Below are 15374 nucleotides of genomic sequence, written 5' to 3'. Positions count from 1 at the left end.
TTGAAATTAAATCAAAAGAGTTTCCGTCTAGACATTAGGAAGAATTTTCCAACAGTTAGAGCGGTTCCTCGGTGGAACAGGCTTCCTCGGGAGGTGGTGAGCTCTCCTTCCTTGAAGGTTTTTAAGCAGAGGCTAGATGGCCATCTGTCAGCAATGCTGATTCTATGACTTTAGGCAGATCATGAGAGGGAGGATGTCTCGGCCACCTTCTGGGCATGGAGTAGGGGTCACTGGGGGTCTGGGGGGGAGGCAGTTGTGAATTTCTTGCATTGTGCAGGGGGTTAGACTAGATGACCCTGGTGGTCCCTTCCAGCTCTATGACTCTATGACCTTAGGCAGATGATGAGAAGGAGAGAATCTTGGCCACCTTCTGGGCATGGAGTAGGGGTCACTGGGTTTGTGTGTTGGGGAGGTAGTTGTGAAGTTCTTGCATTGTGCAGGGGGTTGGACTAGATGACACTGGTGGTCCCTTCCAACTCTATGATTCTATGATACCTACCCTACAAGGTTGTTGTAAGGATGACAAAAAGAGCACCCAGGGGGAGAGCTGTGGGTTAGCGGCCCTGCACAAGCTTTTCATATGGAAGGTCAATCAGTGGCAACTCCTGTTAAAAGGGTATGGAACAGCAGGGCTAGGAAAGACATGGGCCCGACACTGTAGAAGCAAGGGAACCCAACATGGTGGCCATCAACACCTCTCCTGGCACCTGGCACCTGCCAAGTGTTTTTAGGTGGGACTTCTGATTAGCCACTGGAAATCTGATTGTCTATGCAAATATTTAACAGTGTTGCTTCAGGACAGCACAAGGAAGCTAAAATGACTCAACAGAGGCTATTGTACTTTGGTCTCATCATGAGAAGACAAGAGTCACTGGGAAAGACAATCATGCTAGAAAAATTTGAGGGCAGCAGGAAAAGAGGAAGACCCAACATGAGATCGTAGAGTTGGAAGGGGCCATAGAGGCCAACTAGTTCAACCCCCTGTTCAATGCAGGATCAGCCTGGAGCATCCCTGCCAAGTGCTTGTCTAGCTGCTGCTTCAAGACTGCCAGTGAGGGGGAGCTCACCACCTCCCTAGGTAGCTGATTCCACTGTCGAACAACTCCTACTGTAAAAATAAATAAATCATGATATCCAGCTGGTACCTCTCCACTTGCAATTTAAACCCATTATTGCGTGTCCTATCCTCTTCTGCCAACAGGAACAGCTCCCTGCCCTCCTCTAGGTGACAGCCCTTCAGATACTTCAAGAGAGCAATCATGCCCCCCCAACCTACTCCGGACCAAACATTCCCAACTCTCTCGGCCTTTCCTTGCAGGGCTTGGTCTCCTGATCCTCCTCATCGCTCTCCTCTGCACCCGCTCCATTCTGTCCACATCCTTTTTTAAGTGTGGCCTCTAGAACTGCACACAGTACTTCGGGTGCAGCCTGACCAATGCAGTGTACAGCAGAACTATGACATCTTTGAGCCCTCTCGGGCGCATACTGTCTAGCCCGGGGGATTCGTACTCATCCAGTGCAGCCAGGTGCTTCTCAAGTACCTCTCTGTTCATGTCAACCAGCAGCCCGGATGCTGTGGTTTTCATACTATAGGGTTGCCAGGTCTCTCTTCCCAACTGGTGGGGGCGTTTTGGGGTGGAGGCTGAGAAGGTCAGAGTTTGGGGAGGGGAGGGACTAATGCCATAGAGTCCAATTGCCGAAGCGGCCATTTTCTCCAGGGGAACCGATCTCCATCAGCTGGAGATCCGTTGTAAAAGCAGGAGATCTCCAACTAGTACCTGGAGGTTGGCAACCCTAGCGTACTATCATCTCTTGATAAGCCTGTTCTCTTTTTCAGGGAGAAAACTGAGGCAAAATAGGCACCGAGCATTTCTGCTTTCTCTCTGTGTTCTGTCAGAGTTCCTCCATTTTCACCCAACACTGGGCCTATGGCCTCTTTCCCCCTTGCGTTTGCTCTTCACTTATCTTTTTTTTAATTTTTATCTTTATTTTCAAATTGATTTACAATCTTAATTGTTTTTCAATTCACAAAATACATAATATAAAAGATTTCTATCTTATCTCTAAGCAAGTATATATATTTAACTTCCCCTCTCCCCTCCTCAGTCCATTTAATGTCCATGTTTCTCTCTTTGTGTTCAGTTCTAATTCATTATATTAAACCAAATCGGTCAATCCTAACATTTTGAATTAGATCAATTCATATCCCTTGATATTTCCCAATTTAAGTTCAATTACATAATATGTTGTCCATGCCTCCCATTCTTCCAAAAATTCAGTATTTTCTTTTTGATTTATTAATGCAGTTAATTTTGCCATTTCGTACAGTTCCATCATTTTATCTATCCAAACGGTCTTATCTGGTATCTCAGAAGTTTTCCATTTCATTGCATAAACCAGTCTTGCAGCAGTGGTGGCGTGTATCAAAAATGACCTCTGAGTCACTATAGAGTCTGGTATTATACTTAACAACATCATTTCCGGTGTTTTAGGTATATTCTGTTGTATTATCAACCTTAGTTCATTATAGATCGTATCCCAAAAAACGTTTGCTCTTCGCTTATCTGAAGAAACTTTTCTTGTAGCGAGATAAATTGATTCTGTAAAGCAAGCCACGGCCCTAAGTTAGCAAGAGCTGATCAAGGTTGTTAACAATACAGAATCTTGGAGGACATTGATTCATAGGGTCGCCCTGAGTCGGAAGCCACTTGAAGGCACTTAACACCGATGAAATCAAGCCTGACCTCTCCCTAGAAGACCCAACATGAGATGAATTGTTTCCGTCAAGGAAGCCACAGCCTTGAGTTCACAAGGCCTGTGCAAGGCTGTCAACAGTAGGACATTTTGGAGAACATTGATTCATAGGGTTGCCCTAAGTCAGAAGCGACTTGATGGCACCAACGCAAACAAATGTGCACTGGATTGCAGCCTAGGTAGAAGAAGAAGAAGAGTTGGTTTTTATATGCCAACTTTCTCTGCCACTTAAGGGAGAATCAAACCGGCTTATAATCACCTTTCTCTTCCCCTCCCCACAACAGACACTATGTGAGGTAGGTGGGGCTGAGAGAGCATCACTCACCCAAGGTCACCCAGCTAGCTTCATGGGTAGGAGTGGGGAAACAAATCCAGTTCACCAGATTAGCCTCCACCGCTCCTATGGATGAGTGGGGAATCAAACCCGGTTCTCCACATCAGAGTCCACTGCTCCAACCCACCGCTCTTAACCACTACGCCATGCTGGCTCCCCATAGAAAGCCAGCGAATTCTCTCTCTCTCTCTCTCTCTCCTTTGTCTTTGTTAGTTTGTCATTCTGCAGAGCTGGCTGTGGGACTGTTCATTGCCGTCCTCGGCTTATTGCAGGGAGCATTTCCAGGCCTGGATCCTTTTCCCCACCATCCAGCTGCTTCTCCCTCTGGCTCCTCTCGCCTTTCAGCCCCCTGTCTTTTCACGCATTCCCTCCAAGTCCTTTTCAGGCCAAGGTGCCAAAGAGCTTGGCATGTACTTGTCAGCAGGTTTTTGTTCCACTTGGGGTGGGAATGCTTAAGTCCTTGAAACCAGGAGGGGTCAAAAAACAACAACAGAGAAGATGGAGAGAAAACAAGGGAGGGATGAGCATATCGCATGGCAGAACTGGTTTGACTGAAGCTCGGAGTACATGCTGCAGGGGAGATGCATCTGTCCCTGGAACTCCTCTTTCTAGTTAGCAAACCCACCTACCTCTCCCTAGGGTTGCCAACCTCCAGGTGGGGCCTGGAGCTCTCCCAGAATTCCAGCTGATTTCCAGATCACAGACAGCAGTTCTCCTGGAGAAAAATGGCAGCTTCTAAGGTGCATTCAATGGCATTAGAAAGGTAAAGGTAGTCCCCTGTGCAAGGACCGGGTCATTGCTGACCCATGGGGTGACGTTACATCGTGACTAGGGTTGCCAACCTCCAGGCACTAGCTGGAGATCTCCTGCTATTACAATTGATCTCCAGCCGATAGAGATTTGGGGTTTGGGGGAGGGGAGGGACTTCAATGCCATAGAGGCCAACGGCCAAAGCAACCATTTTATCCAGGGGAACTGATCTCTATCAGCTGGAGATCAGTTGTAATAGCAGGAGATCTCCAGCTGGTACCTGGAGGTTGGCAACCCTAGTAACAGACCAATACCCCTCAAAAAAAAAATCCCAGCTGTGCTTAAGGACGCCTTGGGTTATTTGTATGTGAAAGACGAGGCCCCAGAGTGAGCTCAAATCTCTCCACTTGCCCAGATGAAGTTCCAGCAAGAATTTTTGCCTCCAGGGAGTCTGAAATGCTCCGGGCAGTATACACCAGGCGTTCGGTTTCGCCCCCCAAAACGTACAGCCGCGCAGATGGAGTCTCGGCTCCAAGCTGTGATCAAAACCTCGCTGACGGGGGAAACAAGGAAAGAAAGAAAAGATGTTTGATTGCAGTTTTTACAATGTATGAGTCAAGACTGACATAAACCAGAGAGGGAAGGTTGGGGAGGGGCTACCCTTGGCCATCCTGACACGGTCCAGCAGCCGAAATGAAGAAGGGGAGGAAACCAACTTCTCTGAACCTTAGCAAATCTTTTTTTCTCCCCCTTTTCTTTTTTCACACAAATTCCTCAGTGGTTTCAGTACCTTGCACGTACCTAAAAGAGATCCTGGGCAGCCATTGTGTGGTTTTACTTACATTAAACTGTAGGTTTTATTTATTTTTAAATGTTAGGAATATTGTCAAGATTTGCTGCTGTTGTTTTTCAATGTCTGGTACAAAGGCCTCTTAACCATTTGTTTTCTTTACACTTAACAGGAAAATAGATGTCAGGTGTCCTTGGATAGCCTGCCTTTCTCCCTCCCAGACCTTTTGTAAAAAAGCAAAAATTGGGATGTGTGTAAGGTTGCCAAGCGTAGGTTCAGATGTTTCCAGAGATTTTGGGATATGGAGCCTGGGGGAGGGCGGGATTTGGCAAGAGGAGGGACCTCAGCAAGGTACAATGCCATAGAGACCATCCTCCAAAGCAGCCATTTTCTCCCGAGGAACTCTGTCATCGAGAGATCAATTGTAATTCCAGGCCTCCAGGCCCCACCTAGATGTGTGATGCTCTCAGGATGCAAGGAAACTCTTCAAAGCCACAGACCTAGGGTTGCCAACCTCCAGGTACTAGCTGGAGATCTGCTATTACAACTGATCTCCAGCCGATCGAAATCAGTTCACCTGGAGAAAATGGCTGCTTTGGCTATTGGACTCTATGGCATTGTAGCCCCTCCCCAAGCCCCCTACTCAGGCTCTGCCCCAAAAGCCTCCTGCAGGTGATGAAGAGGGACCTGGCAACCTTACACAGACCATAGGAGGATGAACACGCACACACAAAAGCCGAACATGTGCACTGGGGGGAATCCCAGGGCCAGCAGCATCAGGGGAAGGCCTCAACCCTATGAATTAATGACCTCCGAAATGTCCTGCCTTTGAACAGCCTTCCTCTGGTCTTGCAAACTGAGGGCCGTGGCTTCCTTCATTGAGTCAACAATCCATCTCATGTTGGGCCGTCTTCTTTTCTTGCTGCCTTCAGCTTTTCCTTGCATTATTGTCGTTTCCAATAAGTGACTCGTCTTCTCTGAATGTGACCAAAGATAAACCCAGTTTAGTCATTTTAGCATCTAGAGACACTTCAGGCTTGATTTAATCTAGAACCCATTGCATTGTCTTGTTGGCGGCCCATGGTATCCATAACATTTTTCTTCAGCACCTCATTTCAAAGGAATCAACTTTCTTCCTGTCAGCTTTCTTCATTGTCCAACTTTCACACCCATACACAGTAATGAGGAATACTATGGTATGAATTACCTTGATCTTGGTCACCAGCAACACATCCGTACATAGAATCATAGAGTTGGAAGGGGCCATAGAGGCCATATAGTCCACCCCCTGCTCAATGCAGGATCAGCCTAGAGCACTGGTTCCCAACCCAGGGGTACGCGAGAACTAAATTAAGGTCCGCGAAACAAAGTTATAAACCCATAATAAATTAATATTTTCAATTAAAAGTTCTCTATTATAAAATATATATATTCAAATATTCTTCTAAGTTTAATGTTTAACTAACAGTTATGATTAAAGTTTATTTTCAAATTCTCAGAATTTTTATTTTGAACCTAGTGGTGGTCCCTGGTAAAAAAAAGGTTGGGAACCACTGGCCTAGAGCATCCCTGACAAGTGCTTATCCAGCCTCTGCTTGAAGACTGCCAGTGAGGGGGAGCTCACCACCTCCTTAGGTCAAACAACACACTGTAAATCCCCCGCCCCTAATATCCAGCCGGTACCTTTCCGCCTGCTATTTAAACCCATTATTGCGAGTCCTATCTTCTGCTGCCAACAGGAAAAGCTCCCTGCCCTCCTCTAAGCAACAGCCCTTCAAATACTTAAAGAGAGCAATCCCGTCCCCCCTCAACCTCCTCTTCTCCAGGCTAAACATTCCCAACTCCCTCAGCCTTTCCTTGTAGGGCTTGGTCTCCAGGCCCCCGATCCTCCTCGTCGCTCTCCTCTGCACCCACTCAGTTAGGCAGGTCATGAGAGAGAGGGCATCTTGGCCATCTTCTGGGCATGGAGTATGGGTCACTGGGGGTATAGGGGAAGGAGGTAGTTGTGCAGGGGGGTTGGACTAGATTATCCTGGTGGTCCCTTCCAACTCTATGATTCTAATTCTGTCCACATCCTTTTTGAAGTGAGGTCTATAAGAGGAACAAACAAAATCCTTACACTTCAGGGGTTTTTTTTCCAGCTCCTTCATGGCTGCCCTTCCTAGTCTCATCCTCCATCTGATTTCTTGATTGCAGTCTCCCTTTGGGTTGATCATGGAGCCAAGCAATAGAAAGTCTTGAACAGTGTATATATTCTGGGACCTACGAGGGGACCCTGAGATAATGAAAAGGCACCTATGTGCGCGGGAAGCAGTGGCCCTTGCCCCGAACGGCTTTTGTGCCCCTGAAGCAAACCGGCAAACCAGCTGGGCTTGCCCATCTTCCTGCCAAGCGGCAACCGTGCCCCCTCGAACCAGGAACATGCCAGTGCCTTGCCCTCGATAAGATGCCACTTCTCGGCCCTGGTGTCGAAAACTTCCAAACCACAGCTCTCTTATGTGGCTCCGTCGTCGGTGCGCCTTTCCCCTTCTATTGACTTCTGCCGCTGCCCTGTTACTTCTCAGTTTCATCATGTTCCCTCAACGCTGGCGCAACCTTCCCTCCTCTCCTCGGAGGAAAGGATCATTTGGGCTTCGAAACCGCGCCGATGTATGATTAAATCCAGCCTCAATACTGCTGGTTTGTGTTGTGTGTGTGTTTAAATGTTCCCTTCAAGCTGCAAAGCCGCACTCGAGCCGATCTTTCCGAGAGAAAAGAACTTTTTTTTAAAAACGCCCGCGCATGAAACTTGAGTCTGGCTTTCGCCGTGCGGTCTTTCAAATTGCAGGATGAGAAGCCGCAGGATCGGAAAGGTGAAGCGAGAACTACGGCTCTCCTCTACGAAATGTGCATCACGTATCTGTTTGTGCAAACATGTGTCTGTCGAGGAATTTGTGCACCGTGTCTCTTGTTCTCTTGGGTTTTTTGGAAAGACCCTTCTCCGTGCATTGCCCTCCGTGTCTATATTTTTTCCCCTTCGTGTGTGTGTGTGCATTGTTGTTGGTTGGTTTTTTTTTTTATTTCAACCAATTTCATTTGTTTTTTCCTGTCTTGTCTTTTGTGTCTTGTGGTCCGCAGGTCCACCTTTGCCATGCTCATCCGCCTCCTCCACCCCTGTTGAGCAGTCCCCCTCCCCTCCCCCTTCCCCACCGCCGGCCAATGAGAGCCAGAGACGGTTGCTAGGCAACGGCGCTGCCCAGCCAGGCCAAGACTCGGACTCTGACGAAGAGTTTGTCCCCAATTCATTCTTAGTTAAACGTGGCTCGGGGACGCTTTCTCTCCCTTCTAATGGTGAGTCCATTTTCTTGTTTAATTTAATTTTTAACCGAGTTGCATCTAGTTTTCCTGTGCATATCACCTGGGGTTTGCTGAAAGTCGAATTGCTTCTTTAAAATGAATGAATGAATGAATGAATGAATGAATGAATGAATATCTCATCTTCCTATTTTGAATTTTTGCAAATGGGTTTGCTTTGGGGGCGGTGGGGGGAGGATGGACTCACCGTTGTCGTGAATCTCCCTTTGTGATTGGTTTTTGGAGTGGCATGAAGCATCTTGTTTTTATTTGTTTGCCGGGTTTGGCTTCCAGCTGCAGACCTGTGAACGGTGTGATTGGGATCTTGTTTTGGGATTTTGCAAGTAATGGCACGCGGCTAAAAGAAAAGGCTCTTAAAAGTCACTGTTGATTATTTTCCAGAGTTGTGTAGTTTCCAATGGGAGACGATTTGGGGGGACGTGATAAGCATCATGCTTAGGTTACCTGGTACGTTCTGTTTTGAATTTTGCAACAACACCCAAAATTTGCAATGAACTTTCTGTATCTTCCGCTGAAATTTTGGACTCCTGTTTCTCGACAGTTAGGTGTGTTTGTTTGTTTGTTAACTTTAGCAATTATTGAACTGTCTGTAAGGCAAACCCATCAGCACTGATCTGATTTCTGCTTGCAAAAAAAAGGGTGGGGAGGCGAAGCATCAGGGAACTGTTGCTGAGCTTCAAGCCAGAATGTCGGCTTCACTCCAGGAAAAGTTGTCAAAATGCTCTTAGTGCAGCCCCTGGAATTCACCATAAAGCTTCTGTTGCTGTTGTGTGTTGTGTGTGTATGGTGTTTATTTTGCCCACCCATTCCTGAAAATCAGGTGTTTGTGCTTTTCAGAAATGGCTGTTTTTTCTTAACTTGTGGGCAGAGGGACCTGACAGGTCTAGAGAAAAGGTCTTTTTGACTTCAGAAATTGCAGGAACTTTTTCAAGAGGGCTTGTAGGTTTTTGTGACTTTTGGCTCAGACAGACTCTGTGTCGTAATGACAGATGATGTGACTTTTCATTAACATTGTGGCCTGAGAGTTTGGAGGCTTTTTTTTTTAACCGAGATGAAGGGGTCTGCGGTGCTTGGAGGCAACTGGGATTGACCAGGATTGCCAGCCTCTGAGTCAGGACGTGGCCCTTCAGCAAAACCACTCACCCCAGGGTTGCCAGCCTCCAGGTGAGGCCTGGAGATCCCCGGAATTGCAGCTGATCTCCAGACGACAGAGATCAGTTCCCCTGGAGAAAATGGCTGCTTTGGAAGGTGGAGACTCCATGGCATTATAATGCTCTGAGGTCCTTCCCGTCTCCAAACCCTGGCCTCCCCAGGCTCTGAGGTCCTTCCCGTCTCCAAACCCTGGCCTCCCCAGGCTCCACCCCCCAGATCTCCAGGAATTTCTAACCTGGAGTTGGCAACCCTAAAACATTGGGTAGAGGAGGGGACATAGGAAAGCAGGCTGGGACATGGAGGAAGGCTGGCTGGGACGTGGAGCATTAAGAAGATGAGAAATCCACCTTTGATGCTCTTTAAAATGCTTTGGTCTTGTAGTGTATTTGCATCTGGCATCACATTGAGGAAAATACATTTCCCTCATTCATCTGCCGCTCTCAGCTAGATAGCCTGCTTTCCCCCTGTATCTGAACCCAGTTGTACATTTGTATTTATGTGTGTATAGCAAAAGCATCCCCACCCCCCACCCCCAAAACGTCATCCTTTTGTCAATTCTATGTAAGAGAGCTGTGACTAGCCCAAAGTCACCCAGCTGGCTTCATGTGTAGGAGCGGGGAAACAAATCCGGTTCACCAGATTAGCCTCCGCCGCTCATGTGGAGGAGTGGGGAATCGAACCCTGTTCTCCAGATTAGAGTCCACTGCTCCTAACCACCGCTCTTAACCACTACACTTAGACCACAGGTTGGCCTGAGATGAATACAACAGTGCAACCGTGAGAATAGCAGGACTCTAGCGAGCTTGGCAGCAAACACGCCATCCTCCTTGCCAAGAGAGGGGTTTCCCTCTAACCCTCTGTACTAGAAGGAAGCAGAGCTTCTAGTGGGCAGAGTGTTGGACTGGGATACAGGAGGCCCGAGTTCAAATTCCTACTCAGCCATGGCTCTTACTGGAGAGTCATTCTGTCTCAGCCGAACCTACCTCGCAGGGCTGTTGGGAGGATGAGGGAGCCCTGTGTTTGGAAAGGCAGGATAAAAAATGTAGTGCTGTGTAGACATTCTGGTGATTATACGGGCATAACAGAGGAAGGGGTCAGGACCCCTGGCCTGGCCTCAGCTTCTTACTTACTTCATTCACTACCCTGCCTTTCTCCCTAATGGGAGCTCCAAAGCAGCTTACATCATTTTCCTCTTTTATCCTCACAACAACCATGTGAGGCAGGACAGGCTTAGAGCTCAGAACTGGCCCCAGGTCACATGAACACATGAAGCAGTTTTTCACTGAATAAGACCCTTGGCCCATTAAAGTTAGTGCTGTTTACTCAGACCGGCAACAGCTCTCCAGGGTCTCAGGCGGAGGTCTTTCACATCACTACTCGCCTAGTCCTTTTAACTGGAGATGCCGGGGATTGAACCTGGGACCTTCTGTATGCCAAGCAGATGCTCTACAAGCTGAGCCACAACCTCTCTCCATGGCTCTCCAGGGTCTCAGGCAGAGGTCTTTTACATCACCTACTCGCCTAGTCCCTTTAACTGGAGATGCCGGGGATTGAACCTGGGACCTTCTGCATGCCAAGCAGATGCTCTACAAGCTGAGCCACAACCTCTCTCCATGGCTCTCCAGGGTCTCAGGCGGAGGTCTTTTACATCACCTACTCGCCTAGTCCCTTTAACTGGAGATGCCGGGGATCGAACCTGGGACCTTCTGCATGCCAAGCAGATGCTCTACACGCTGAGCCACAGCCCATCCCCTAAAAGTGTTTACCACATGAACACACGAAGCTGCTTTACACTGAATCAGGCCCTTGGTCCTTCAGAATCTGCACTGCCTACTCTGACTGGCAGCTGCTCTCCAGGTCTCAGGCAAAGGTCTTTCACATCACCTACTGCCAGATCTTTAGACTGGAGATGCCAGGGATCGAACCTGGGACTTTCTGCACGCCAAGCAGTTGTGCTACCACTGAGCTACATCCCCTCCTCCAGTCGCAGCCCCTCCCCAGTGAGCTTCCATGGAAGAGCAGGGATTCAAACCTGGGTCTTCCAGATTCTAGTCCAACACGTCAATCACTGCACCAAACTAGCCCTGCCTTCTGGAGCAAGTGAGAACACGTCTGCTCCACCTTCTACATAACAGCCCTTTGCAAACAGCAATTGCATCTTTCCTTTGTTTTCTCTTACTCAGTTCCTTCAAGCTATCCTTATGAGGCTTTGTTTCCAGACCTCTCACCATTTTGGTTGCTACCCTCTGTACATGTTCTAATTTGTTTACATCCTTCTAAAAATGTGACACCCAGAACTGGACAGGAATACTCTAAACGAGGCCTGGCCCATCTCTACTTCTGGGTCTCTCACCTTGCGTTCAGGGAAAAATCTAAACATAGCAGAATGTCAAAGTGAGGGTGTTGCAGTAGGATATTTTCTCCCTCTCTCATCATACTAGAACGCGGGGTCATCTGCTGAAGCTGGAGGGTGAGAGATTCAAAACAGATAAAAGGAAGTATTCCTTCACACAATGCACAGTTAAATTGTGGAACTCCCTGCCCCAGGATGTGGTGATGGCTGCCAATTTGAAAGGCTTTAAGAGGGGAGTGAACATGTTCATGGAGGAGAGGGCTATCCAAGGCTACTAGTCAAAATGAATACTAGTCATGATGCATACCTCTTCTCTCCAGGATCAGGCCTATTATATTAGGTGTTGTGGAACACAGGCAGGATGGTGCTGCTGCAGTCATCTTGTTTGTGGGCATCCTGGAGGCACCTGTTTGGCCCCTGTGTGAACAGACCGCTGGACTTGATGGGCCTTGGTCTGATCCAGCACGGCCTTTCTTGTGTTCTTATCTGGGAGTCACGGGTTCAAATCCCAACTCTGCCCTGGAAGCTTGCTGGATGACCTTGGGCCAGTCGCACGCTCTCAGCCTAGCCTACCTCGCTCAGTTGTTGTGGGGATAAAATGGAGGAGAGGAGAACCACGTAAACCATTTTGGGGTCTCCCCGTTGGGGAGAAAGGTGGGGTTTAAATGAAGTAGATAAATAAATAAATAAATAAATAAATGGGAGGATTTCCAGCCTTTCTTTGACCCAAGGTGCCAGCAGCATCAATCCACAAAGTGCTCTATTGACAAAGCGGCTGTAAAATCTCCTCGTCACAAAGGGGAATTGGTTCATTCCACCAGATTCACATCCTCGGCACAATGAGTTCTAAGTAGGCCGAGGGGCATTGACAGAGAGGAGGTAAAATCCTCCCGGGTTCGAGCATAATCTGACACAGCTCAGATAACACCTATTGAAAGTGCCCGGGCCTCTCCTGGCGTCTCTCATCTCCCGGGAAAGGTGAGTGTTAGAGGAAGGTGTGAAGGATCCTTGCCAGACTCCCCGAGGCAGATACCGAAAAGGCAAAAGGGGGATTCCTTGCTGGAAAACACTCATGTTTCTGTGTATTTGGTGTTTGGGGGCCCTGAAAATGTTTGACTTTCGTGCTTCCCAGTCCTAAACATTTGCCTTAAAGTACCCACTTGTAATGATGGAATCACTTTGTCGCAATGAGGGTGTAATCAGGGCATCCCCAAGGGTCCCTCCGCCTCTTTCTTTCCAGCTTTGGGCATGTCACATGCTGAAGCTGAACCATCGTATGGCAGAGGGGACTCTTGGGAAAGGGCAGAAGGGATGATTGGGAAAACTGAGTTTATGGACGGCGCTCCGCTGCTGACTTTAGACAACACAGCGTTATCACTAGCAGGCAGGGCGGGAGTTTTGTCAGGTCCAGATCTTCTGCAGAAAGAAGAAGAAGAAGAGTGGGTTTTTATATGCCGGCTTTCTCTACCACTTAAGGGAGACTCAAACTGGATTACACTCACCTCCCCCTCACCTCCCCACAACAGACACCCTGTGAGGTCGGTGGGGCTGAGAGAGCTGTGACTAGCCCAAGGTCACCCAGCTGGCTTCGCGTGTAGGACTGGGGAAACAAATCCAGTTCGCCAGATTAGCGTCCGCCGCTCCTGTGGAGGAGTGGGGAATCAAGCCTGGCTCTCCAGATTACAGTCCAGCACTCCAAACCACCGCTCTTAACCACTACTCCATGCCGGCAGCGGTGCCCGTTTGGCAACTTCACACGGCAGGGAAGTCTTTAGAGCCAGCTGACCTAACCACACTAATCCCTTGGAGATGACACAGATGCCTCAGAGGGCACGAGATACGCCAAGGAAGGTTGTTGACAGGGGTTAAGTGTTGTGCACATAGTACTCCAAATTTAAGATGGGTAATGTTGATTGCCAGTTGGCTGCCGCATTTAATTCCAAGTGCCGGTGTTGATCTTTTAACGTGAGCCTCCTAGCTGCCGGATCTTTTCACCTGTTAGATCTGTATGGCAGCTCTAATCCTCAGACCAGACGAAGGGTTATCCCTTTGTCCACTCAGGGCAGTAAAAATAATTTCTGCTCACACTTTCTCCTGTTCTGTGGAACCGTTTCCCTGAGGATGTGAGGGGGGCCCTAACCCTGGTAAGATGCTCAGAGCTGCCTAAAGCATGCTTTTAGTGCTCCTTAAGCGAAGGTTAGCTGAGCTGTTCCTTTTTGCTTTTTGCTTTTTGCCTTTCTATCTGTATTGTTTTCCTCTGGTTTTTAGATTAAGGAGGGGTTTTTTTGTTTGGCTGTTTTGCTCGGTTGTTTTTAAGAGTGCTGTACAGTGGAAGAAATGCAGGATATAAATTTGCAACCGGACTGTCTTGTCCACACAGGAAAATCAAGTTGCAAATTATTTGCTATAGCTCAAAAACTGCTCTATATCCGATGACACGTGATTGGGGGCTGAGGGTTGTTGATTTCACTGGGTTTTACCTTAATGTAACATTTTCTGCTGTCTTTCTGGTAATATTTCTTTTTTTGGTTATGTTTCTAAACCTTTTTACCTTTTTGTGAAACACGCAAACAATTCAGGCGCAACAATTTTAGCATTTGGGTGAGAGATGATTTAAGCCACAAAAAAGTGTCGAATTTTAGCAATATGTCTAAACTTGTTAATGTAGTGTAGGGAAATACCTGGAGATTTTGGGGGTGGAGCCTGAGGAGGATGGGGTTTGGGGAGGGGAGGGACTTCCATGGGGTATAATGCCATAGAGTCCACCTTTCTAAGTGGCCATTTTCTCCAGATGAACTGATTTCTATCGCCTGGAGATGAGTTGTAATATTGGGAGATCTCCAGCCATCATCTGGAGGCTGTCAACCCTAATGTAGCGCCATCATGTTCTACAGAGTACAAAATTGTAGATCTCTGCCCAAGGAGCTTACAAGCACAGTCTAAAATTTGAACATAAGGGAGAGAGGAAGGTGAAAGTGGGAATACAAAAGGGGAGAATAGACAGAGACTCCAGGTAGCCAGGTGGGCCCACAGCTAAATCCTCCCCCCAAAAAAGCCATGTAATACCTTTTATTAATATAATAATAATTGTGTCCCGTCAAGTCACAACTGATTCATGGTGACCCTTAGACTTCCTTGGCGGTCTCCCCTCCAAATACTAATCATGGTCAGCCCTGCTTAGCTTCCAAGTTCTTACAAGCTCGAGTTAGGCTGGGCTATTAGGCTGTTAATCCCTTTTATTAAGACCAAACAAAATCATGCAATGTAGGGTGCAAGCTTTTGGTTCCCCAGAACCCTTCATCTGGGAAGACTGTACATCCCTCCTTGTTACAGTCGTTTAAGCTTAGCTTCGGTCAGGAGTGATTGAGGACAAGACAGACTGTAGTGTTCTTAATAAAAGACAAGAAAAAGGCACTCCATTTATTGCAAAAAGTTGTTGTTGCTCTCAGCTTTTCCAGAGTTGTACACATTGACTGAGCTCAGGTCTTGTTTACAAACTCTGTTCATCTGATCCTGTGATATAGGGTCACCATGTAGAGGGCACCAAAATCTTTCTTTATTTCAAATTATCCATGACCCAATGGTCTTAGACAATATAAATCCCACTGATAACACCCTCTATTTATTTGTTCGATTTGTATCCCGCCCTCTATCCAGCGTGGTGTAATGGTTAAGAGGCAGTGGTTTGGAGCAGTGGATTCTGATCTAGAGAACCGGGTTTGATTCCCTGCTCCTCCACGAGAGCAGCGGAAACTAATTTGGTGAACCTGGTTGGTTTTCCCGCTCCTACACATGAAGCCAGCTGGGTGACCTTGAGCTAGTCACAGCTGTCTCAGCCTCACCTACCTCACAGGGTGTTTGTTGTGGGGAGGGGAAGGGAGGGTGAT

The 15374-nt window shown here is 47.6% G+C and overlaps 1 protein-coding gene across 1 annotated transcript in view; it reads left to right on the top strand.

Annotated features, from left to right (window-relative positions):
* Positions 1-15374, top strand: part of TENM4 (teneurin transmembrane protein 4) — a 450745-nt gene that overhangs the window by 166471 nt on the left and 268900 nt on the right. The window contains exon 5 of the mRNA XM_056858091.1: positions 7746-7958. Within this exon, the coding sequence (XP_056714069.1) occupies positions 7746-7958 (213 nt within the window). The remainder of the gene's footprint in view (positions 1-7745; positions 7959-15374) is intronic.

Source organism: Euleptes europaea, chromosome 12 (assembly GCF_029931775.1).
Source record: "Euleptes europaea isolate rEulEur1 chromosome 12, rEulEur1.hap1, whole genome shotgun sequence".
NCBI lineage: Eukaryota > Metazoa > Chordata > Lepidosauria > Squamata > Sphaerodactylidae > Euleptes > Euleptes europaea.
The sequence above is the reverse complement of the archived record's forward strand: the minus strand, read 5'-3'. Positions and strand labels throughout refer to the sequence as shown.